General features: G+C 42.0%; 1 protein-coding gene across 6 annotated transcripts; it reads left to right on the top strand.

The window, feature by feature from the left end:
- The first annotated feature begins 4,936 nt into the window (after positions 1-4,936).
- On the top strand, positions 4,937-23,027 carry Megf8 (multiple EGF like domains 8). 6 transcript variants are annotated; one of them, XM_071772782.1, is made up of 17 exons: positions 4,937-5,619; positions 6,544-6,856; positions 6,943-7,106; positions 7,421-7,698; positions 7,889-8,073; positions 8,299-8,620; positions 8,938-9,179; positions 9,673-9,906; positions 10,037-10,324; positions 10,565-10,702; positions 10,786-11,030; positions 11,123-11,740; positions 12,076-13,305; positions 13,423-17,356; positions 17,702-17,719; positions 17,812-17,999; positions 18,382-23,027. In XM_071772782.1, the coding sequence occupies exons 2-17, from the start codon at positions 6,652-6,654 to the stop codon at positions 19,207-19,209; spliced, it is 9,117 nt and encodes a 3,038-aa protein (XP_071628883.1). In that variant the 5' UTR covers positions 4,937-5,619; positions 6,544-6,651; the 3' UTR covers positions 19,210-23,027. The 6 variants fall into 6 exon arrangements, with proteins under 6 accessions (XP_071628883.1, XP_071628881.1, XP_071628885.1 ...); XM_071772780.1 differs by having other exon boundaries at positions 8,935-9,179; XM_071772781.1 differs by lacking the exon at positions 4,937-5,619 and adding an exon at positions 5,667-6,027 and having other exon boundaries at positions 8,935-9,179.
- Positions 23,028-24,712: the final 1,685 nt, after the last annotated feature.

The raw sequence follows: 24,712 nt of genomic DNA, 5'->3' as shown, positions 1-24,712 counted from the left end.
GCTGTAACAGGCTAATTGTATCAAGAGTGATTGTATCAATCGTCGAGACTCTGGCAATGTACAGTACAATGTTGAAAGGATACTAAGCAAATACACGATCTGTACGTTACTGCGAGATCACGTCGCTGCACTATGCGGGGGGTGTGATATTACAATACTTCTCTTTCTTTTTTTTCCCCGGTCGCCTTGCCGCGGAGGCCGAGCGTCCCTTTAAACTTTCTGCGTCCAACGCAAGTAGCGACTATATAAAAATCGCGGATGTCCTCTCGCCGAGGAAGGATTCAAACTTCAAGATAACACAATTAAACGCCGAAAAAAAACGAAAGGCTAACAATGCGGAACCCTAATTAAATCGGGAAAACACCTCAGACTTTCTTATCGACGATAATTATTTTTTTATAGAAACGGCATCAACCGGCGAGTACTGTATTAATAATTAGCGTTAATAAGTGTAAGCGGCAAAGAAATAAGCTCGGAGCTTAAATGTCATGAGATTCGAGTGTGTATTCCTAGATAACGGTATAAATCCGCGATTTTGCATACTTATAATTGAGATAAAGATCGCAGAATCGGCTTTAGAGAAAATTTATGCGCATTTATAACAGTCTTACCTAGTTTCAATATCTTTATAGGAACTTACCGTTCCAGCTTGGCTTTTTTCTGACTTATTAAATTTCTTATGATAAGTATAGATTTTATCTGATGGAATACAGGAAGAAATCTAAAGCCGATACCGAGATAATTAAAATACTCAGATGCAACCTTTTCTCATTTTCCATCTATTATATATTGTTATTAACATATCAGTATATATGTATGTATATATATGTATTATATATTAGAACGATTCATTTTTCCTGTTTAAGTTCTGAGCAACTCCATGCGTCAGTTGGCGAACTTTATAAGTTTTGCGAGCTCGATGTGTCACGGTCTCCGAAACCGTTTTAACCGATAAACTCGGAGCATAGTTAAGATTTCTAATGATTGTCTATCTTTACTTCTATTTTGTTCATATTATACGACACAACGATCGAGAAGGATTGAAGTAATTTATTCTTGCCGAGATAATAAAACATTTGTATTATCAAAACGTCTGTCTTTGCCGATGATTGTGAATAATGTTGACCTCCAACTTCCTCCCTGCGTTTTTAGACGTATTAAGAGTTTTTTAGAGGACATCCTGTGATCTCGAGATAGGTACTCTACGTATATATATATGTATTATAATTTTATAAATTCTAAAATTATAGTTAAATTTTCATGTGTATAATGTATATACACAGAGTATCTCAAAACCACAGAATCTATACATATACATGTACTATATACACACAAATATATGTAGTGTACATGTATATTTATTTTTATTAATGAAAGCAAAATTTGTGCAAGAAACCACCGAGAATGCCACGAAAGTGGCGACAAATTAAAAAAAAAAAACGATACTTAAAATATATTCGACAATCGAAGGAAAAATTAGAAATGCTTCCAGAAGTAATGAAGATCAATATACGGAAGAAAACGAAAGTGAGAGCAAAGAATCAATGACACAACTTCTAAATCTGAAAATATCGATTTTGTAAATAATATGTTTAATAAATCAAGTAATATCTATTTGTTTTATCTCTTGATTCTCGAAAATATCGAAATTGGGAATTAAAAGGTAAGTATCATTGAATGTTTGTAGAACGGAAATATCGAGACTCTAGCAATGTATAGTACATTTGTTGAAAGGATATACTAAGCAAATAAATACACGATCTGTACGTTTATACCGCGGGATCACGCCCCGTTGAACTATGCGGGGGGTGATATTACAATACTTATCTTTCCTTTTTTTTTCCCCAGTCGCCTTGCCGCGGAGGCCGAGCGTCCCTTTAAAACTTTCTGCGTCCAACGCAAGTAGCGAGTGAGTGGTTAAAAATGGGCCGTTAAATTATAAATAATAATTATATTCTTATACGGGTTCTCCGATCAACCTCTTGCAAAATCAAAACAGATACGCAGAATAAGGGTTGAAATCAAATCCAGAACCCAATCACTCTCGCATGCGTCGCCTACATTTTTTACGAATTATCATCGTTGAAATATGAATAAAAAAAAATAATCACAATAAGTTATATCTTTTTGCAAAGGTATTATGCTCGATCCAACTGGCCAAATTGTATTGATCACAAAACGCTACGTTTCGACCGCAGATTTCGGTCCTTTTCAAGCGTATAGAAACAACTCATTAGTGGATCTATTCTGTAAAGGCCGAAGCACAGACTTTTGTACAACACAAGAGGTGCTTTGGCTTTAATTCTTAATAGTTTCATTGTCGTTATATTTTCCCACGCTCTGACGTATGAATAACAGCGTGATTACGAGGGAGGCAATGGACGCGTTCAGCAGACACAACTCAACAGTTGTTGAGTTCGTCTTATCAACACTCTGCGTCGATTAGTTGGTTCTAAAAGTAAGAGCCAATCATGTTCGACCGCTACTGAGCGGCTTGGTTTGCTGAACGCGACCAATGTGGGGAGTAACATCCGCGCGGCGCGGCGCGCTCGGAATACCTACTGCCATCTCCTCGCTTATCATGCTTTGCTGATACATCAGGAGTAAATTTCCGTGGTTTCGCACCGCGAAATTTACTCCTGATGTATCAGCAAAGCATGATGAGCGAGGAGGTGGCAGTAGGTATTCCGAGCGCGCCGCGCCGCGCGGATGTTGGCAATGTGGGGGGTGACAACACCCGCGCGGCGCGGCGCGCTCGGAATACCTACTGCCACCTCCTCGCTTATCATGCTTTCCTGATACATCAGGAGTAAATTTCCGTGGTTTTGCACCGCGAAATTTACTCCTGATGTATCAGGAAAGCATGATGAGCGAGGAGGTGGCAGTAGGTATTCCGAGCGCGCCGCGGCCGCCGCGCCGCGCGGGTGTTGTCACCCCACATTGCCTCCTCGTAATCACGCTGTTATTGGTCAGAGCGTGGGAGCCTACTGCCCCTCCTATGCATACCTGCCAACGCTCTGATTGGCCGTAGGCTGGGCATCCTCGTCGCGTGCCCGGCGCGCCGCGCCGTTCCAATGGCGATGGGTAATAGTGGGGGTAGACGTGCCGCTGCTCGAATACCTCTACTAAAACCTCCTCGCTCAACATGCTTCCCGCGTAACAGGAGCGATTTCTGAGGAATTACAGACCTCATATAACCTAGAATTCTTTTCATAATTTTTATGATCTTTCAAACGTCTTAACGAATGCATAATACATTCTTCGCTATTACTTATTAATAATTTAATATTAAATTAATATGTGTTTATTAAATTAGTAATGTAATTATATTAATTACTTTTTCTTAAATGATATATGTATGAATAAACTGCGAATGCATATCGCAGTGCTCGTGCTTGTCGCCGCGGAAAAGTAAATGCTCTAAAATGCGACAAACGACACGGATATATCTCGAGAAATACGTTTATTTTAACATTGTAACGTATTCTTTAATGCGAGGCATGCTCTCTCGAATGTGATTAGACGATAAATAATTATAAAATGCTGTTGCATAATGCTAGCCAACGAGAAAAAGGTATAATAGCTGCGAATGCCGACGGGCAGCGTTGGACGACAAAGTCGGAGCTTCGAAATACGATAACTGAATGAATCGCGAGAAATACGTTTGTTTTAATATTGTTATGTATTCTTTAATGCGAGGCATGCTCTCTCAAATGTGATTAGACGATAAATAATTATAAAATGCTGTTGCATAATGCTAGCCAACGAGAAAAAGGTATAATAGCTGCGAATACCGACGGGCAGCGTTATACGATAACTAAATGAATCGCAAAAAATACGTTTATTTTAATATGGTTATGTATTCTTTAATGCGAGGCATGCTCTCTCAAATGTGATTAGACGATAAATAATTATAAAATGCTGTTGCATAATGCTAGCCAACGAGAAAAAGGTATAATAGCTGCGAATACCGACGGGCAGCGTTATACGATAACTAAATGAATCGCAAAAAATACGTTTATTTTAATATGGTTATGTATTCTTTAATGCGAGGCATGCTCTCTCGAATGTGATTAGACGATAAATAATTATAAAATGCTGCTGCATAATGTTAGACAACAGAAAAAAGGTAGCGGCGAATGCCGACGGGCAACGTTGGACGACAAAGTCGGAGCTTCGAAATACGATACCTAAATGAATCGCGAGAAATACGTTTGTTTTAATATTGTTATGTATTCTTTAATGCGAGGCATGCTCTCTCGAATGTGATTAAACGATAAATAATTATAAAATGCTGCTGCATAATTTTAGACAACAGAAAAAAGGTAGCGGCGAATGCCGACGGGCAGCGTTGGACGACAAAGTCGGAGCTTCGAAATACGATACCTAAATGAATCGCGAGAAATACGTTTGTTTTAATATTGTTATATATTCTTTAATGCGAGGCATGCTCTCTCGAATGTGATTAGACGATAATAATTATTAAATTAATTTAGTGCCAACAGATAATCGCTCACCGGCTGATCGAACGTTTCCCGACTCCCGTTGCATTGCTTAATTTCTGCAGTCACGCGTTTAAACGCGTTATAAAACGCAATTCAACATTTTTTTAATTGGAATGCAAAGCAGAATTTAAACACGTAAAATTCAATAAATATATTGAGACAAACATGCAAAAAAAGAGAAACAAAAAAACTTGGCAATAATAAACTAGAAATAATTTTTATAAATTATTAAACAATTTATTTTTAACTTTAAAAATTATGAAAAGAATTTTATATTATAAAATTTTATAATTTAATTTTTTAAATAAAAATTATATATTATATTATAAAATAAAATGGAGTAAGAAAGGAAGAGGTGTGGTATTATAACAAATATGCAACCACTTTTTTTTTACAAATATATTTATTGTAACCCAATGATAGCATAGTATGCGGACTGCACTAGTTCAGAGTTCATCCTTTTCCTTCCAATGTGGAGTAAAAAGGATAAACTCTGAACTAGTGCAGCCAGTTCAGCAATAGAAAACAGACCCATGTAATAGCGTCCGTAAATGGACGGCTCAGTGCTTCCCCCACCCTGGGCGCGACCATAAAAAGCAATGCATACAGCGTGGCGCGGGGTCGGCGGGCAGCGGGGGCGCCGGGGGCAGTCGAAGCGTCAACGAGAACGAGGCGAAGCACCGTGCCGACTGGCGCGGTTTCACGGCGTTTTACGTGGTTTTACGTCACGATCGCCTGGCCTGGCACGTCTCGCGCCCGTCGCGGCACGTCGCACGTTCCTCGCCCCGCGACGAGGTCTAAGGTTGTCGCCGGCGAACCAGGTGCTTGACGCGGTACCCGAAGATTCGGACAGCAAGCTCGCGACTTTCCTGCCGTGATGTTTTGATACGCTCTCGTCCCCGTCCCGCTCTTTCCCTTCCATCTATCTTTCTCTCCCCCCCTCCCCTTTACCTGCATCTTCTGCCGGATTCTGGAGGATGCCCTGCGACTCCGTCCCGTCGACGAAGGTGTGAACCGTTCCCAGGAACGTTTTCCCGAGGCGAGTTGCTCCGGAGCTTATTATGCTGTACTCGTCGCCGTCGTCGCCGTCGCCGTCGCCGTCGTCCCGTGATAGGTGCGGAAAGTTCATGGGCACGTGTGTGCGTGTGCGTGTGCGTGCGTGCGTGCGTGTATTCGCGCGCAGTCCAGTGAGTCCAGTCCCGCGGACACGCGTACGCGCGCGCGAGTGTGTGTGCGTGCTATGTCATTTGCTTATTTGTGCTTATTTGCAAATTGATCAGGAGCCGAGAGCCTTGCGTTCACGCGCGATGCTGGATCGCCACCGGGGGGATTGTCCTTCAACGCGTTTGCACGGCATGTGTGTTCGCGCTAGGAACGTTTCGCGCGCTCACCCGTGGCGTTTGCCGTTTTGTTAATTAAGAGATTGTTGATCGTCGGACGTTCCTTCGATTAACAATATCCCCCCCGCCCCCGGGGCGCCAAGTATTTTGTCTCGCTCTGCGACGATCATCTTTGCAGCATGGTATTACAGAAATACGTCAATGATACAGTCCCGGAAAACTCGGTTGCATTGTACTTTTGCAAAATATGTCACTTGCCCGAGACTCGTCTCCTTACGCGTTATGTAAAAGCACGGGGTTCAACGTGTGTTTCTCGCCGTAAATTCTGGAGTAAATTATCGCTGTGCTCTGAATACAATATTAACATTTTCAAAACTCAAGGATGATACCTTGGCTATGTGTTTCTAACACCTGCAGTTCGCTTCTTGATGCATGCCTGGATATGAATATTACTGTATGTTATCTCGAAACTTGAGATATCTGACATGTCAAAGATATCGAACATTGTAAAACGGTTATTTAAAGTCTAAGCATATGTCGTAGTACGTATTCCGTAAACTCTGCGTTAATCTCTGCAATGTGACATGCAGCTGTGCAAATTTATTCTTGGATGGATGAAGATGTTTCTTATCTGGTATCAAAACCTCAATGACACCATGTAAATAAAATAATAAACTGTACGTCCTTTTTTTTCCCAGATATGACTCTCTCTGTACATACCACACCCTGTAATTGCTCAAGGAATCATCTTGTCTATGAACGATGACCTGTATGCTGTTAAACGACATTGAGGTGAACACGCTGTGATGGGGTGGACGATATCCACCGCAGCATGGATTGTCATATGGGGCTGCCTGCTGCCGGGCTTCTATTTAGCTCCGCAGGCATCTCCAAAGCAAGTGCCGTGCGATAAGACGAGAAAGGTCTTTACGGACTCGTGGGGAATCATCAGCGATGGACCCACGGGCTCGAATTACACTCAAGATTCTCACTGCGAGTGGCTCATAAAAGGTACGGATAAAAGTATTTACCGTTCTTACAGCAGGAAAGTACAACTAATATGTATGTAATTCACATTACTTGTCTCTGTGTTACAGCTAACCATAGCCGCCAATTTATTACATTAAGCTTTCGAACGATGGGCACAGAATGTAGTTATGACTATGTGTTTGTTTATGATGGGGATTCCTTTCGCTCACCGCTTCTGGGTAGTTTTAGTGGCAAAACGGAGCCGCAGCAAGTGACGTCATCATCTGGTTATGTAAGTATACGTATCCCACGGTAATATAGTTGATAATGGATTACAGATTAAAGATTTTACAGTGACGTATTATCTGCATTAACGATTGATGTTATATGGCACTAATTAAATATAAAAAATTTAATTTTTCATAATAAAAGATTATGTAAACTAGTTATAGATATAAAAATATATTGAAACACTATATAATAAAAATATAATATAGGTTACTACTAATAAAATTATGTAACAATAATGAACAGAAATGAAACATGATATAAAATGTTGTTATATAGCGCGAGATACTATAACATTATTATTATTATTTTTTACAGATGTTGATATTATTATATAGTGACACAAATTACGTCCTAGATGGTTTTCATGCAGAATTTTCGGTCACGGATTGTCCGAACAATTGTACTCATCATGGAAAGTGCATTAACAATACGTGCTTCTGCGAAAACGATTGGGGAGGTAAAGATTGTTCCCGAGCTCTCTGTCCAAACAATTGCAGTCACGCCGGTGTTTGTGGGATAAAAAGATGCAAATGCAACAATGGATACTCTGGACAATCTTGTTCTTTGCATAAAACACATCCAGAAGGAAATCGGTACGTTAGCCTGTTAAATTATATACGTCTTTGCTTTATACTTACATTATTATATTTAACGGTAAAATAACAAAATTACTTTTTTTCTTATATTTTGTGTTAAATTTTACATATATTAAAATGTGTAATAATAGATGGGACGTGTAGAAATAAAAATATCTCTATAATAATAATCTAATTATTTATGTAGGTGGCATTGGCTTTCACATTCGGAAGGTGGACTAAGATCACGCGCAGCTCATACCGCGATTTATGTTCAGGAAACAGACTCACTTTATGTTTTCGGCGGTTACGATCTCAATTATATACTCAGTGACTTGGAAGTATACAGGTTTAGCACAAGTCTGTGGGAAGACGAATACGGAAGTGTATTAGGTAATTATAAATTAATGCACAAATTTTACGTAAGAATCTTGGGATAAATTGTTATATTTCTTTATAATCTTTGTAATTATATTTTAATTACATATTTTCATCTTTTGTATATAATAAATAATATTAATTTATTACAATGTACATCGTGATAAAATTCTTTCTATTTTAAATGTTATAACATTAAAAAAAATAAAATAACTTCTTAATACTGTTTTACACTCGCAGAAGGTGCTGCATCTGCCGAATATCTAGATCCTACATTGATCGCTACCGAATTACAACGCAATCCTGGTGCCAAAGAGATATACGGCCTACCGACGTCATCTTTATTCTGGAAGGTGCTTTCTAGCATCAAAGATAACAATACGTTTGGCCTGCTCGATCGGACTGCTGACGGCGGTCAGCACGGCTCGCGAGAGTTCAGAAATATGCCTAAGGATAAGGAAAATGAGAAAAGCAGAAGTACCATTAGGATCGATAGGAACGACGATCCCAGAAGAAAGCATCCGCGAAATATAAGACCGCATTATTCGCAAATGTCAACAAGGTAGTAAGTGACAGATCACGCTCATTAATTCAATATCTCGAAAACAATCTTGGAAACCCAGAATAATATGCTGCTAACCTTGTATTTTATTCATGTAGATAAGCTTGGTAAGCTCTCTGTACATACAAAATGCTTATTACAAATTACGTGCTTTTAATTGGAAATTTTATCATAAGTAAAGATTCATCAAATTTAGTTCAAGTTATTACTTCATGTAAAATTTTATATGTCCATGATTCTTCACGAAAGAAGCATTTAATGCTCCCCTATACAATTCAAGTTAAAGTAATATTTTATTACATGTTTGTTTATAGAAGATATCGCAGAAATTTGGAAAACTTACACAGAGAACGTGACGCAACGGATATGCAGAACGATGACATGAAATGGGAAGAGCAAATCGTGGCGGGATCTTCGGAAGATAATATTTTCATGTCAGAGTTTACGGATCCGAAATTAACCACGAGTGATTCGCTGAAGGAGGAAGTTACAGAGCCAACCATTGACGAATTACCCAAGCCGAGTCCTCGATATGGTCACGCTGCGTGTAAATACCAAGGTCTGTCGATATATAGCGCTTACTAATCTATGCCCATAAAAACACGGTAAAAAATTTTATACTGCAGAAATAAAGGAACTTGCTGCTAATTTTGTACAAAAATCAACACGTTGAAATTTATTATGTTTTATAGCGCTAATTAATATAAGGCGGAACGAATGGTAGATAAGACCTTGTTTCGGAACCAGTATTTTTATTTTACCTTTATCTGTTTTGAATCAGACAAACTGGATTGATATAATAATGAATCTAAGAAATGGAAATGTTTTTTGAAAATATGTTTAATGAGAAAGAAGGAAAGGGAAATCTGTCCGTTTCACTTATTACAAATACAGACAAAAAATGAAAAAGATCATAAAAAATTACTGTGATTTACTGATTTACTATCATAGCACTTTAAGCAAATTATCGTATAATTTATAATTTAAAAAATCGTGAACTTTAAACTAGGCAATTATCATTGGCAAAACGAATAAAGTCTTTGTATTTTCAGATGGCTTTGTGGTCTATGGAGGAAAGGTGCAAGACGGTTCTCTATCGAACGAGCTGTGGCATTACAACGTGAAAAAACGCATGTGGACTTTACGAGCTAAAAACTCCCCCTTCTACCCACCCAGACTGACAAGGCACACTCTATCTTTGGCAGGCGACTATATCTATCTGTTCGGAGGTAGTACCGTTGATGGAGAGTTCTCGTCCAGCCTCTATAAGATCAAGTTGCGTTTAGGTAAGTTCAAATTGATTTATCTTCAGTTTATTAAAGTGAAAAAAAATCCAAAGAATGTATATTTATACTTTCCATACACATGAAGCATGTAGTTTGTACTGAAAAATATTAGCGTAACCCATAATTACAGAGGATCCTACGGCAATTAATGAGAGGTGGATAGAAGTGCGACCTCGAGGCGGTAAGGAACTTGATGTACGCGTGGTAGCGCATTCGACTGTATATCATCGTGCTACCAATTCTCTCCTGGTGTACGGCGGCGTAGTCGCCAGCGTTGCCCGTTTCAGTAAATTGTCGGATCGAATGTTCGTCTTTCAACTGGACAGAAAGGTCTGGTCCGAGATCCATTATCCGAGAGCGCACTTGCGAGACACGTACGTGCCGAGAGAACGCGCGTTTCACACATGTAATATCATAGGTAATTATCTGTTATTATTAAGTAAAATAAGTTTTAGAATAAAACATATAAATATAGATATATAACTTTTTTCTTTAAATTACGTGTATAAAGCTTGTCTTATATAAAAATACATACCATAAATAATGCTAAAATCGTACATAAATTGTTTTTTATGTATATAAATTCGATGATAGATTTATAATGTCTAATTCATTTTAAAATTTAAAATACATAATGCTTTATTTATTATTACCGCAGGAAATTATCTGGTGGTATTCGGTGGATATTCTCATAGACATAACAAGGAGGAGATCTGTTACGATAACCAGATGTATCTTTATCATCTTGGTTGTCATGCTTGGGTGAGCCACGATGTGTTGGGCTTAAACGATAAAGGTAAGGCAAATTTAATTTATTTTACATAAAATTTTTTTTATATTGATTTAAGAATACTGAAAATTTACTTTTTTACTCCTTAGATTCTCGTTATCCTAAGCAGCAGGGTGTATTCGCTCATGCGGCAGATGTACGTAACGGAAATACCTTGCTACTCGTTGGTGGGTATCATGGCAATGTAAATGCAGATCTTCTCGCATATACTTTGCCGCCCATGTTAGCACCGGGAGACGAGGATTACGTCGAGCCAGAGCAAATTTGTTCGAGGCACAAGAGCCTAATGGAGTGCGCGGCAAATCCCGAATGTGGCTGGTGTTCTGCGGATGAGGTATTTTACTTATTAATCTCACCTCCTATACAATTCATGAAACAATTCTCGTTTTTACGCTCTAATGTGTGAAATTTCCTGGCCCATTGCAGATATGCTACGGTCGGACGATAGGTAGCAATTGCACGACGAATTTACAGACAACGCGTTGTCCGGGAGTCTGTCCTGCCTTAGGCGACTGTCACTCTTGTCTGATACACGGCCAGCCCGGTGGTGGTTGGGGCACGAATTTCCGCGGTAAGAAGTCCGTCTCAAATAAACTAAATTTGGGCACGTGCACATGGTGTGTCCAAAACGCTCGCTGTCATCACAAAGATGACAATTACGGGGTATGCGGCCTGCGGGACGACACGCCTTCGCAGATACCGGGCTGGTGGGGTTCGAAAGGCACGGAAATTATCAAGGTCGAAGAGTGTCGAGAGATGGACAAGAGACCGGGTTTGACTTTCCTCAAGTACAAGCCACCAGTGAACTTCAGCCAGCCCGATTCAGTCGCCATAGTGAACGCAACTACGGTCGACTTCAACGTACCATCCATGCAAGGCGCGAAGACGGAATCGGCGCTGGGCGGCGAGATGATCGCCAGGCTAACCGGCTTTCTTAGACCGCCAAATTACCTTTGGGACAGTGCGGCAGAGCATCTGAAGATCTGCGTCAGTTATAACAGTGCGACACTTCACGTATCGCGAGACGATAATCCTGATAAGCTGGTGAGTTATTTTTAACCGTTTAGCAACTGTGCCATACTTTCTAATTGTATTGAAAAGTCATAAAAAGAATAAAAATTATTAAAGAAGAATTCGAGTGGAATTACTTGACGATTACACCATCGGCGTGCGCTAACTGCTCCAACTACATCTGTGAGTTGTGTGTGGGCACCAATTTAAAGACAGTGTTTAAAAAAATAATTTAAAATAATTTTGCTTTTATTCATTCAAGAAAAGAGAATTGGAATATTCTTGTAGCACATAAACCGATCGAATGACTTCAATGTATTTAAGTTTTACCATAATTAAACTATCCATAATTTTTAATTTCTGTTCAGGAACTGGTCGCTAATCTAACCGCGGAGACATCGCAATGTATACCGACGAAATGGGCAGATAGTGGATATCCGATGGAGCTGCAGGCGGGCCGTTATCTGTTGGACTTCGAGTCGAAAAGAATGGTGACCGCGAGCTACGCTTATGCGAGTAAAATGGAAATTACGCATAACAAGAAGATGGAGAATCCGAAAGTCTTCACTTTCGAGTATCTAGAACCGTATCAGAACGGTTCGTGCCATCAGTACGGGAACTGTCTGCACTGCTTGACTGATTCCTCGTGTGGTTGGTGTGACATTACCAATCAATGCCTATCGCGCTCCACCAACGAGACAGAAAGCTGCGCGGTAGACGTGGACTGGGATGAGGAGCGCGGCGAGACGATACGCGAGTGGCATTATTTGACGATTACACCATCGGCGTGCGCTAACTGCTCCAACTACATCTCCTGTGAGTCCTGTGTGGGCACCAACTTGTGCGAATGGTGGACAGAGGAGGCGAGGTGCGCACGAATCGGTCGACTACCCGATGCCGTTGTGAGTTTGGATCAGTGTCCGATCCCGTGCCGACAACGCTCCAATTGCACGCAGTGCCTGGACGAGCGCGGTAGATGCGTGTGGTGCGAGGCCACGCGGGAATGCTTCTCGTTCTCCGTGTATACGTCGGAGTACCAGTTTGGCCTATGTCGAGAGTGGATGGACCAGGCGGGCCTGATGGGCGTCACGTCGCGCAGCGGCTCATCGCTCACCGGCAACGATCAGTGCAAGAGCTGCAGCCGGCACTCCAACTGCTCCAGTTGTCTGCATTCGCTCAGCTGCGGCTGGTGCTACAGCCTGGAGAATCCCATCACCGGCATGTGCGTCCAGGGCGATTTCAATCAGGCTCACGTCAACTGCAGCGCGGTCATCAACGAGTACCGGAATAGCAGTCTAAGGGCCGACGAGTCTGGCTGGGCGTACGCGCAGTGTCCGGATGTAGATGAGTGCGATCTCGGCTTGCACGACTGCCATCCCGATGCGCTTTGCACTAATACCCACGGCAGCTTTAGCTGTCAGTGCAAGCGCGGTTTTAACGGCGACGGCAAAGAGAATTGTACCAAGACCTGTTATGAGAGGTGCGTCAATGGTTATTGCAGCGAGGCTCCGGATTACAAGTGTGAGTGCAACCTAGGCTGGACCGGACCAGATTGTCGGACCAACTGCGGCTGTTACAACCATTCCACGTGCCTGCAGGTACAACGAACAAAAATTGTACACAGAAAATCAAAACTTGTTCCTTGATTCTTAATTCTCGAAAATTTGCAATCGGTTTTTTAATTAATAATATTGCTATCTTAATTCGATTTTCAGGGACCAGGCATCTGCGACGAATGTCAAGACTGGACGACTGGACGCTACTGCGAAGAATGTAAGGCAGGAAGTTACGGGAACGCGACCACGCCATTGGGCTGTCGCGAATGCAACTGCAACGGGCACGGCGATGTGGAGCTCGACGTTTGCGATCGACAAACCGGCATGTGTTTCTGCCGCGATAACACCGAGGGCGATAAGTGCCAGCGTTGCAAACGGGGCTACTACGGAGATCCGCGAGACGGCGGAATGTGCTACTATGGCTGCATGTCTCGGGGTATGTTGGGTGGCGAGGGAAATGGGAAACAGGGCCTTGGTAGCCGACACTCGCAATCTTCGCTCTGGGACAATTATATGGGCGACTCGCCGACGAGAGAGTGCCTGTGGATTGTCAGTCCCGAGACGGCTCTCTCTTTGGATGCGACCCCAACGATTCAGAGCGTGATACAATTCACTATCCACGATGACATCAACGTAAGTTGCCAGGAGAACAGCGTGTACGTGTATGACGGTCTGCCTGAGTTCGTCTCATCTACCGGTGGTCATCAGAGCCAATTATTGGGCGTGTATTGCACGGAGAGCACCAACTATCCAGTGACGGTGGAGGCGAAATCCGGGTTTCTAACAGTGCACTATAAGCAGCTGGACGAAGTGGAGGGTTTTAATGCGAGCTACGTGATAATGACGTGCAACAACTGCCCGGGGAACCGCGAGTGCCGCAACGGTAACTGTCTCTGCAAATCCGGTTACGTCGGCATCAACTGCGACGTGGAGATCTGTCCGAATAACTGCACTGCTTCTGAGAAACGTGGCGTCTGCGACAAGGGCTATGGCCGTTGCGTTTGCGTGCCAGGCTACGGCGGTCGCGACTGCTCAATCCAGCTCAAAAACTATCAACTAATATTTACGGAGCTCTTCAATTCAGAATATTTGGCCGATCATCTGGATCACTTGAGGAAGACGCTGCCGCGCTTTGGACACAGCCTAGTGGCCGATCGGCGCGGCAGTCTGTGGATGTTCGGCGGTTACTCGCTCAGCCACGGACCTCTGAACGACATCAGACTCTTCGACACAAAGAACAACACGTGGATGCCAGTGACAGTGGAATCTACGTCGGAGGCGTCCATGCCGCAGGGCCGCTACTTTCACGCCGCCGAAATTGTTCACAGTAGGCAACAGATCTACGTCTACGGTGGCCTATCAATGAAGGACGAGGACGTACAAGGACTGTCGAACAATACCCTCAACGACTTTTGGAAATTCAGTTTGCAAAACCAGCGATGGAGCCAAATCGTGCAGGACGAGTCAAAGAAGGAGCCACTGCCTTTAGCCGGTCACACATTGACCTTGCGTAGAGACGGAGAATCGGAGAGCCTGATTCTGATCGGTGGTTTCAGTCCTAAGTACGGATACCTAGACACTGTCTGGGAGTTCAATCTGGAGACTGAGACCTGGGACACAGTGAACACTACAGGGAACGGACCCCTAGGTGTTTACGGCCATTCCACAGTATATCACAGTAAGTCCGATAGCTTCTACGTCTTCGGTGGCTACACTTATGCGATAAATAGAACGTTTATTTCGAACAAATTGTACGCCTTGAAGTATAAGACACGAACGTGGTCTGTACTGCCACCCTTTGAGGACTTCACCGATGGCAGCAGTTTACCTCAAGCTAGATTCCTTCATTCCGCGGTCACGACGGACGAATACATGGTGATATTTGGCGGTCGGCAGAATCCTCACAACACATCGGACTCGCTAATAGCGTACAAATACTCGTGCAATATGTGGATAAGTTTAATAACGAAAGACATGGAGACGATCGGCAGGCCGCCCCCGCCGGCGTACGCCCACGCGATGACTCATGCCGATCCGGAGTCGAACGCCGTTTACGTTGTTGGCGGCTTCGACGGTGGTATCAAGAGTCACGTCACGTTGATCAACATACCGGAGGATCTGTGCAATCTGTGGAAGGATAAGAACACGTGCAGAAAATATTTCGGTTGCTCGTTCTGCGCCGTCACCACTCTCAACGGCACCAACACCTCCCTCTGTTTCTCGAACGAGGTGTCGAGCAACCGAGGCGACAAGTGTGACATCAACGTGACTCAGGCGCAACGATCAAACGGGATGTCCTGCAACTCGATGTGGACGAACAGGACTTGCGATAACTTCAGGACCTGCACGGAGTGTCTTGCGAAGTGGCCGTATTACGAAGAGCACGACCCGGTTTGTAAGTGGTGCACCAACTGTCCGCACGGCATGGGCAAGTGCATCTCGACGAAAAGCGACTGCGACGAGCAGCAGAAGTCGAACAAATGCAGTTCATCGGTGACCACCGTGAGTCAGTGTGGAGAACGACTGTGCCCGGCGAGCGACTGCGAGAAATGCAACAGCCTGGACAAATGCGTGTGGACGAGGCAGGTTCTGAAAACCAACGAATTGGGACTGAAGCTAACGAGCGAGCCGGTCTACGACTGGAACTGCGTGCTGCTCGAAATCTTCGAGCGGTCCAGCATCAAGCTGAGCAGCGCGCAGTGCGAGAAGAGGTGCTCCGAGCACGAGGACTGCAGAAGTTGCCTGAAGGGTACCGGGGCCGAAGGTGGATGGAGCGAGTGCCGGTGGTCTACGCAATTGAACGAGTGCATCTCCCCATCGTACCAGCCACTTTACTGCGCCGGCGGAGTTTGCGGCTTGGTGCTGCGTAGCCCGGACATGGACCACTGCCCGGAGCCGTGCTCGGTGTTCAAGCAGTGCAGCACCTGCCTGAAGCACTCGCATTGCGGCTGGTGTTCCTTGGACTCTGCCAATATAACCGGTCAAGGAATATGCACGGAGGGATCGCTCGAGGCACCGGCGGACCATCCGGCCGGCGGTACTTGCGAGATGCTTTATCGTCAACACTTCCCGGAGGTCGAGGCGCCGCCGATCACCACGACGTTGCATCCGTATCACGTGGACTCTCTAGAGGCGCAGGACAACGTTACGATGTCGTTGCTCAACGCGACTCCAAAACCAGAATTCTCCTGGCACTACGTCCGCTGCCCACCAGAGAACGAGTGCGAGAATGGACATCATACGTGTTCGCCGAAGAGCGAGAAGTGTTTCGACCTGGAGGAGGGCTTCGAGTGCAAATGCGGGGACGGATACAAGACTGAGACCACCTGGGGGAACGACTTCGGTAAGAAGATCTGCGTGCCCATGTGCACGCAGGGTTGCGTGAGGGGCACGTGCGTGAAGCCCGATCTCTGCCGCTGTGACTTCGGCTACGTCGGCTCGAACTGCTCCATTCAATGCCAGTGCAACGGGCACAGCGATTGCGCCGGCCCGGACAAGCTCGACAACTGTACGATGTGTCACAACAACACGATGGGGAAGCAATGCGAGAAGTGCCAGCCTCTGTACGTCGGCAATCCCGCGGACAACGGTCAGTGCGTGCCGTGTCTCGAGTACTGCAACGGCCACACTCGGATTTGCATCAACGACAGCATGACCGTGCCCGATCCGGACTCGCTGAAAAAGATGCCGACGGAGAAGCTGAACAAGCAGCTGGGGGAGGGACCGGTGGCGAAAGCGAAGTGCATCGATTGCGGGAACAACACGAGGGGCGACAAGTGCGGCGAATGCATGACCGGCTACTTCCGCGGGACGGAGGACCTTCGCGACGTGTGTCGGTCTTGCGAGTGCCACGGCCACGGCTTCACGTGCGATCCCGTGACCGGCGAGAAGTGCAATTGCGGCAACAACACCGAGAGCGAGCCGTCCTGCATCAGCGGCCCCGTGAAGGGCACGAACACGGGCGTCGCGCCGTGCTGGATGGTGCAATGCAGCAAGTGCAGGGAGAATTACGCCGGTACCCCGACGATGGGTCACCAGTGCTACAAGACCGTCACGGTCGACAATAAAATGTGCTTCGACTCGAAATTAATAGGTGAGCGTAAAACCGTGCAAATGATAAACTGAATCTTTATACAACAACTAATCCAATGCACAAAAATTACCTTACAAGATCTTCATCTGCATAATGTTTCTATTTTTCAACGGTTTATGTAACACTTTACTCGTAATGGTATTTCTATTTCCAAATCACTTTTGTGATTTTTTTTAATTGATGTGAAAATAAATAATTAACATTAGTATCAATCAATACTATTTCGAAAAAATACCGATACTACGATTTTATTTCACAATGTATGTATTTATACTCAACACATTCGACACTTTGATCAAGTAATTATTTTTCTTCTTAAATTGCAACGTTCTATTTTGTGTGGAGGAAATGGAGGAAATATCGGTTCGTATCCTCTTTTTTCTATTATAAGCTATTCGATATTTTGCCGTTTTCGTGCGTCTAAAATGAGATTTTACTCCATTTCTTTACTTCAGACGAGTGCAAGTTGAAACCGAAGCCCCTAAACCCTGGCCAAACCGTCTTCTACATGGTGCAACCGCGATTCATGAACGTGGACATCAGAGTGACGGTGGATGTCACCCAAGGTGCATTGGATCTGTTCTTGAGTCCTCGGGATGATTCCTTCGTCGTCACTTTGAACTCATCGACTGGATATCAAGATGTACGGATTCTTATTTAATTTTTCCATTTTCAAACTAATTTATGTTTGCAAATAAAAATATAGTTTATTTTGTCAGTAACCCATTTTCTTTTTTTTTTTTTACATATCTATTGTTTTTCTTTTTTTTTTCTATTTTGTATACTAAAGCTTATCTATAAATAAGCTATCTTAAATCTTTAAACTCTTAAACGATCTATAAACTTAGATCACTTTGCCATTATGCTAATATCAAAAACGATAATTTATTACATCAAACATATGTATCTCTCATATTTAATAGATTTACATTATTATACATTTACCAATTTTTATAAATTTATAAATTTTCAATGCTTATATCTATCTATCAAAAAGATGTCTGAAATACTCATTACATCCACAGGTTGAGCTAGATAACAGATTCAGATTGCGGCCTGATCAGCCCACCAACAGATTCCAGATTGTTGAGTTTCATCCTCACTTTGGAGCAGTTAACGGTACCACTACAGAGCCGACTCGGTGGAATACCGGGCCGCAGTATTTCGTGATGGAGCGCTGGCTCGAAGATGACCTGGCCAGCTTTCTGACGATCGAGAGGCGAAACACCTTCCTGGTGATCCGTAATCTGACGAATCGACTGGTACTGACGTTGCCGCAGGATAAGCACGAGCTGGGCCAGACCAAGTTTCACATCGCGCTACGAGCGATCGACCCGGCGAATCCGGAGATGAACGGCCGCGCCGCTTACGGGATGATATTTTTCCGTCAGGATCAACTGCACATCGATCTGTTCGTCTTTTTCTCGTGCTTCTTCTCCTGCTTCTTCCTATTCCTGGCGGTGTGCGTAGTCGCGTGGAAGGCGAAGCAGACGGCGGACTTACGCCGTGCCCGACGTCGTCATGTCGTGGAGATGCTGCACATGGCGAAACGACCGTTTGCCTCCGCGACAATACTCTACGACCGGGACGGCGGCGAGTGTAGCCCGAGCTCGCCGCAACGTAAGGGCAGGCGGGGCAAGCACGTGAGCTTTCACAGCGACGTGAGACCGGTGGCTGTCGAGCCCACCGACGACGGCGTCGCGGCGGTGGCGACGGTGTTCATCAGGCTACCCGGCGGCCGCCAAGCACCTGTCAAACTGGCCCTGGGCAGCTCGCTCATACTCTTGACCAGAGTCTACCCGGTCAACAGCAGAGTGTTTTTAAGACGTAGAAACAGTCACGCGACGAACTGAACCCACGTTACAGTGGAATCTCGACTTTCGAGTTCCACATCTCGGGCACCGATATTCTTGAACACTTCTCGAACATCGATAAGAGTCACCGACGTTTGAGCAATCTGCTACGGATTGCAGCTTGTAATAGAATTTGGGTATAATGGACCTGGAAAATTAATATATAGATTTAACTGGCAGCCTCTTTTTGAGACAGTTTTAACACGATAAAGATAATGGACGAGATGAACTCAGGATATAACGTGAATTTTAACAAAATACGTATTTTACTATCGGAACATCTTACATACCGCTTATAATTTTATCTTTCCCGTTAGAAAACTGTTCTTTTTTTATTGATCTCACACATTGATTGGCACTAAAGACAGTAACAAGTTAAATCTATAGAACGCAGGCATATAAAATAAATATTAATTAACTGTAATATTCCGCCGAATTTTATTACGAATATTAGATTCATGGATCCGGGGACTGTCGGAGAAAATTTTCAGAATCATGGATAGAATCCAGTATATCTAACATATAAAAAATCATGCCATTAAAATTATTCTAGGGGCCTTGTACAATTAGGATTCAAATTAGAATACATTCTGTAATTAAGATTCAGAAAAGCATGTACTAAAAAATTCGAGTTTTTCTACATTCTAAGAATTTGCAAGCAATGATCGGCGGATCCAAGGATCTTATATCGTATGGTGCGATCCACTAGACGCTTCAAACGCTTCAGAGTATCATTTTGTCCTTGTTTAACATTTGATAAACAACAAGGATGAAATGTTTCCAAGAGTGTTTGGAACACCAAGTGGATCACACCCATAGATCTGTAAATCAAGCAATTATTGTTTTTTTCTAACTAGAGATTTAATATTGTACAAGTAGTTATACAAGAGAGGGTCAATCGTAAGTTTATTTAATCTAAATATAATATATATTGTCGTATACCATTCCATGACGAGACTGTACGTTTGTATATACAACAATCTGTAATTATGTATTAATTCGTACTTTATACATTTTTGTAGAAACATTTTACGAGGCGTGGCTTCGCGTCATGGAACATTCGTGACCATTCTCGGAAGCAGGTGAAATCGATTTCGCGCGATTCGTATCGGTTGAACGAACAGTATTAGAATTGTTGATTAGAGATGGAGCTCAACAATGCGTGCGTTAACAAGGTTCCTATGCCAAATTCATTTAGGATGGATACGTGTTGAGCGTCCTAATATAATAATAATATATTATTTATCGTAAGCGGGTGAAGGAAGAAGGCGGAAAGTTTTATTTGGGAAAGAAATGTACATATACACATGAAAGTTGCGAATGCGTGTTGTAAACTTTTATACTAACTGGCGTCGTATGCGTACTGGTTGAAAAACACTTATGCTCGATAGGCGATTTTTTTAAATCAGAGATAACGATTACGTATTAGTCGAAACGTATAAGTAATGTGAATGTCGTTAAATATTGACGATATTGACATTGATGCTTAATAATTATTGTTAGAAACATAAAAATGGGATAATGCAGGGATGGCGTTTTGTTTGAAATTTAAGAGCGAAGTAAAGCCGATGAATTAGGCAAATTTTACAAAAAATGAATACAAACATAGAATTTTGTTTTTACAAATTTACATGAAAGATTGAATTTGTGTGTGTGTGTGTGTATCTATGGATAAAAAAAATTTAAATTTGTGAAATTAAGGATTTGTAGATCCATATAAACGATAGAGAAATAGAATAAATGGTACGTAACACCAAGAACCTGTGGAATTGAAAATTTGCGATCTGAAAAAAATCTAGGTACTTCGCGGTTACATATCACAAGATTTAAATTTATCTTATATACGGTAATATCACATTATTATATAATATCATAGTATTATAATTGTATAACAAATATGCAATATTTCGTGCTTGAGGAATTCTTGCAATGAGCCATCTCTTCGTTATCCCATTTATGTGTTTTGTTCATTTCTGAACTAGGAATAACGTAACGGTACTGAGTAACGAAATGAGAACTTAAAGGCCTCTTTTATGTGCATGCCGTTTTCTTGTTGTATATCGCATAAACGAGGCACGCGTAAGCAAGGGCTTCGGTATCCTGTGTATGCCATCAAATGGCTGAAAAAATACACGAGTGCTCCTCGACCAGGAAACAACATTCGTTGATTAATTATTAAGCGAACACATCGACGATACGACGCGACCAATTTGTTGAATCTCAGTCTTTTCTTGTCACAAAAGTCATTACGCGCAACGCAAACGGGGACTCTTTGTTATGTCACAATACCCCTTAGGTGCAGCTACCTGTTTGTCGCAGTTCCTCTCTCTGTTTCTCTCTGTTTTCTACGATATATGTCTAGATCCCAAAATCCACTGAATACAATCTTTGCGACAAAATAAGAGGAACGATCTTTAAAATTAAGAAGTCACGGAAATGTAAAAACCTGAAACTAGGATCAATGGCTAAAATTTGTAGCTCGAGAAATGCCATGTTTTAAATTGAAAATTATGAAATTATAAATAGATGCTCAAGAATCTGTGGAGTCGATAAAATCGAAATTTATGGATTCTAAAATTTGTTATAGAAATAGCTTCACACAAGCAGTAAAAAGTTCGCAAAGAGTTGAGTAAATTCATAATATCGGATGTTCATGGAACCGATAAATTTTAAAGATCCATCAAAACTTCCGGTCGAATGAGACCGCCTGTGGATATTCAGCGATCTAAGATCTGGCAATGCGCATTGATCCTTCGGTTTTCAATATCGTCTGTAGATCCTTCGAAGTTACATAAACGTCGAGATTTAAAATTTTTCTCCAAAACTTATGTAAATTTCGAGGATCTCCCAACCTGTGTACCGGTTGTTGCACCAACATACAGGTCAGCATGACAAGTCACCCTGTACATTCTAAGGACCTACATAAAGTCGAAGAGATTGTTGGAAGGAGGATTGAAATTAATTCGACATTCGCGTAAAATCGCAAAAGATTATTAATTAATTCTCGTTTGTTCATTTGTACGACAGATCGCGCTGTCCTAAATACTCATCCGCGTGGTGCCGTGTAAAGCATGTAAACTCGACTAAGTACACAGAATCGACAGTATATGTACATTTACATAGGTTTACATGCATAGAGATATATATATTATATTATATTATATATATAATATTAAAAGAAATGATTTAATGAAGAAACGAGAATAGAAATGAGTATAAGTACGAGACCGGTGAGTGTATAATTTTTTGGTTGTACAGATCTGAGCGTTATTTCCGAAATAATTATATTTTATATATTATTATTACATCGCGTCGTCGATGGTAAAAAACGATAATCTTCCAATGCCGGCATTGTATCGAAGAAAAAAAATCGAAGAACACAAGCGTGATCGAGGACGTACCGCTTCGTAACGAAGGAATAGGTTGTGAAAAGAAAAAAAAAAGGAAAAGAAACAGAAAATTTAAGTATCGAGCCAGCGGCTGTCGAACTTTTGGTACGAAAGTGCAATTTATCTTCTAGTTCACGCCGCGAGGAGAAACGTAAGGTTGTGCAAACGATGATTAATAAATTGTATTGCGGAAGCTTTAATAAACATACGTAAAACCGAACGCTTTTATTCGGGGCTTATGATCCCTATATAGATATATATTATTACTCGCTTTATAACCATCTTATACCATCTTTTCAATCTATTTGTAATGTACATATATGTCAACTATGTCTACTTCTTTCATCCTTTTTTTCATGCGGAACAATCTCACAAAATATGTTTAGATTGTAAATCATGTAATTATTGTTAAATGATTGTTTAAAATGACATCTTTGATCTACAATTTATTGAACTGTGAAATAAGATACCAATGAGAAATACAATAGCGTTATAATACGAGATAAAAAGAAATCTTAGTTAAAGAGAAATCTCAAGATATGGATAATCTGCATTTTTAGCACTTGCGACTGTTCAATTATGAGTTTGATTCGTCCGGTATAATAAAGTCATACGCAATTGTTATCGAGCTACGTAAGGTCATATATTTATCATTAAGCGTGGGACGTAAGAATCTAAAGATAATAACGAATGGATGACGCTCGAGGTAGGGGAAAAAAAATATCGGACCACACGAGTATAATTAAATCCTCTTTATTCTCTCATACGTCGATTCAGTAAAATCTCTCAAACTCAATCTGTGTTCTCTCATATACATATATAGAATTCTCTTTCATATACTACATCTATTCTCAGGACATTCGTAAAACGATGCCGTTCGGCAATAGTTATTTACATATTTAGACTACCACGCGCATTCACCCGCGACATCCACCCTCGCACACATGTGTGTACATCGAGCGATCTAGGAGACGAATTGTTAGCGTTGTTCCCAGAACTCCCACGAAAAGGATTCCTTTACAGTTTTCAACAACAACAAGAGACTCGCAAAAGTCGCAAACAGTGTCACCGGTCTAGAAAAGATATTCCAAATAGATATCTCGATTTTTAGAAAAACAGATATACACACAAATAAGCGGCTCGATCGTCGTAAGAAAAGATCTCGAATCACTCTGTCAGTCGAAACCAATTTGTACCAATTGCTATACAATTATTGTTATATTAGTAATTTCATTATCTCTAACAATGATACATATTTCCTATTTCCTTGAAATTATAAATTATTACAAATATTCAACGTAAAGAAACCAACGAGTTCATTTTTCCCGGCTATTTTCACGCGCTGTAAGCGACGAGGGAACGAAATGAGCTCGGCGGTATTTCTTCAAAGATATATATATCTACGAATTTTCAAAAATTAATTCTTCGAAATTTCTTGCTTGCAGCAAAAAGCATCACCCGCTTCTCCGTCAAACGATTAAATTTGTCGCAGAGTTGACGAGAGATTCATTACGCGAGAGTAGACAAACCTAAATCTCGACCCTTTCCTTCCCGGTATAATCGTATTAAAATACACTTGAATAGAGAAATCGTTACAAAAATCTTGCAAGCTTTATAAATTTTTTTTCCTAGTATTCAAACGTATTTGTTTTGGGAACGATAGGGTAGAAGGAGATCGTCCTTCGACTTTGTACGATTAACGCTTTGTACAATTTCGGTCTGAGTTACAACATCCGTGATCATTCTGGACCACAGCTTTGGAGCATGGCATAGTTTAGGATTAACATTCGCATTTCACTGGGAAATAAGTGCGCGTGCAACTGCAATTTCATAAAATTATTATATATATGTATAGTTCTAGCACAGGGAATTGTACATGTCGCGAAATGAAACACGCTCTAATTGCACGCGCAACGTTTAATCTCTCGATAAAATTCCTCAGTTGATCAAAAACCGCTTTGCCGGATTTAACTTGCCAAAGTATCTTTTGGCGACTCAAATCGTAACTTTAAGTTGTCTGCCGGGGATGTTCAATGAAGATATCGGCGCGAAATGTATGCGGACAAGTGCGACTGACTAATTTGTTTGTCTCCCACTTATCACCATCATCCGCT

This window comes from Temnothorax longispinosus, chromosome 3, assembly GCF_030848805.1.
Source record: "Temnothorax longispinosus isolate EJ_2023e chromosome 3, Tlon_JGU_v1, whole genome shotgun sequence".
NCBI lineage: Eukaryota > Metazoa > Arthropoda > Insecta > Hymenoptera > Formicidae > Temnothorax > Temnothorax longispinosus.
Note: the sequence above shows the minus strand (reverse complement) of the source record. Positions and strands in the feature narration are given on the sequence as shown.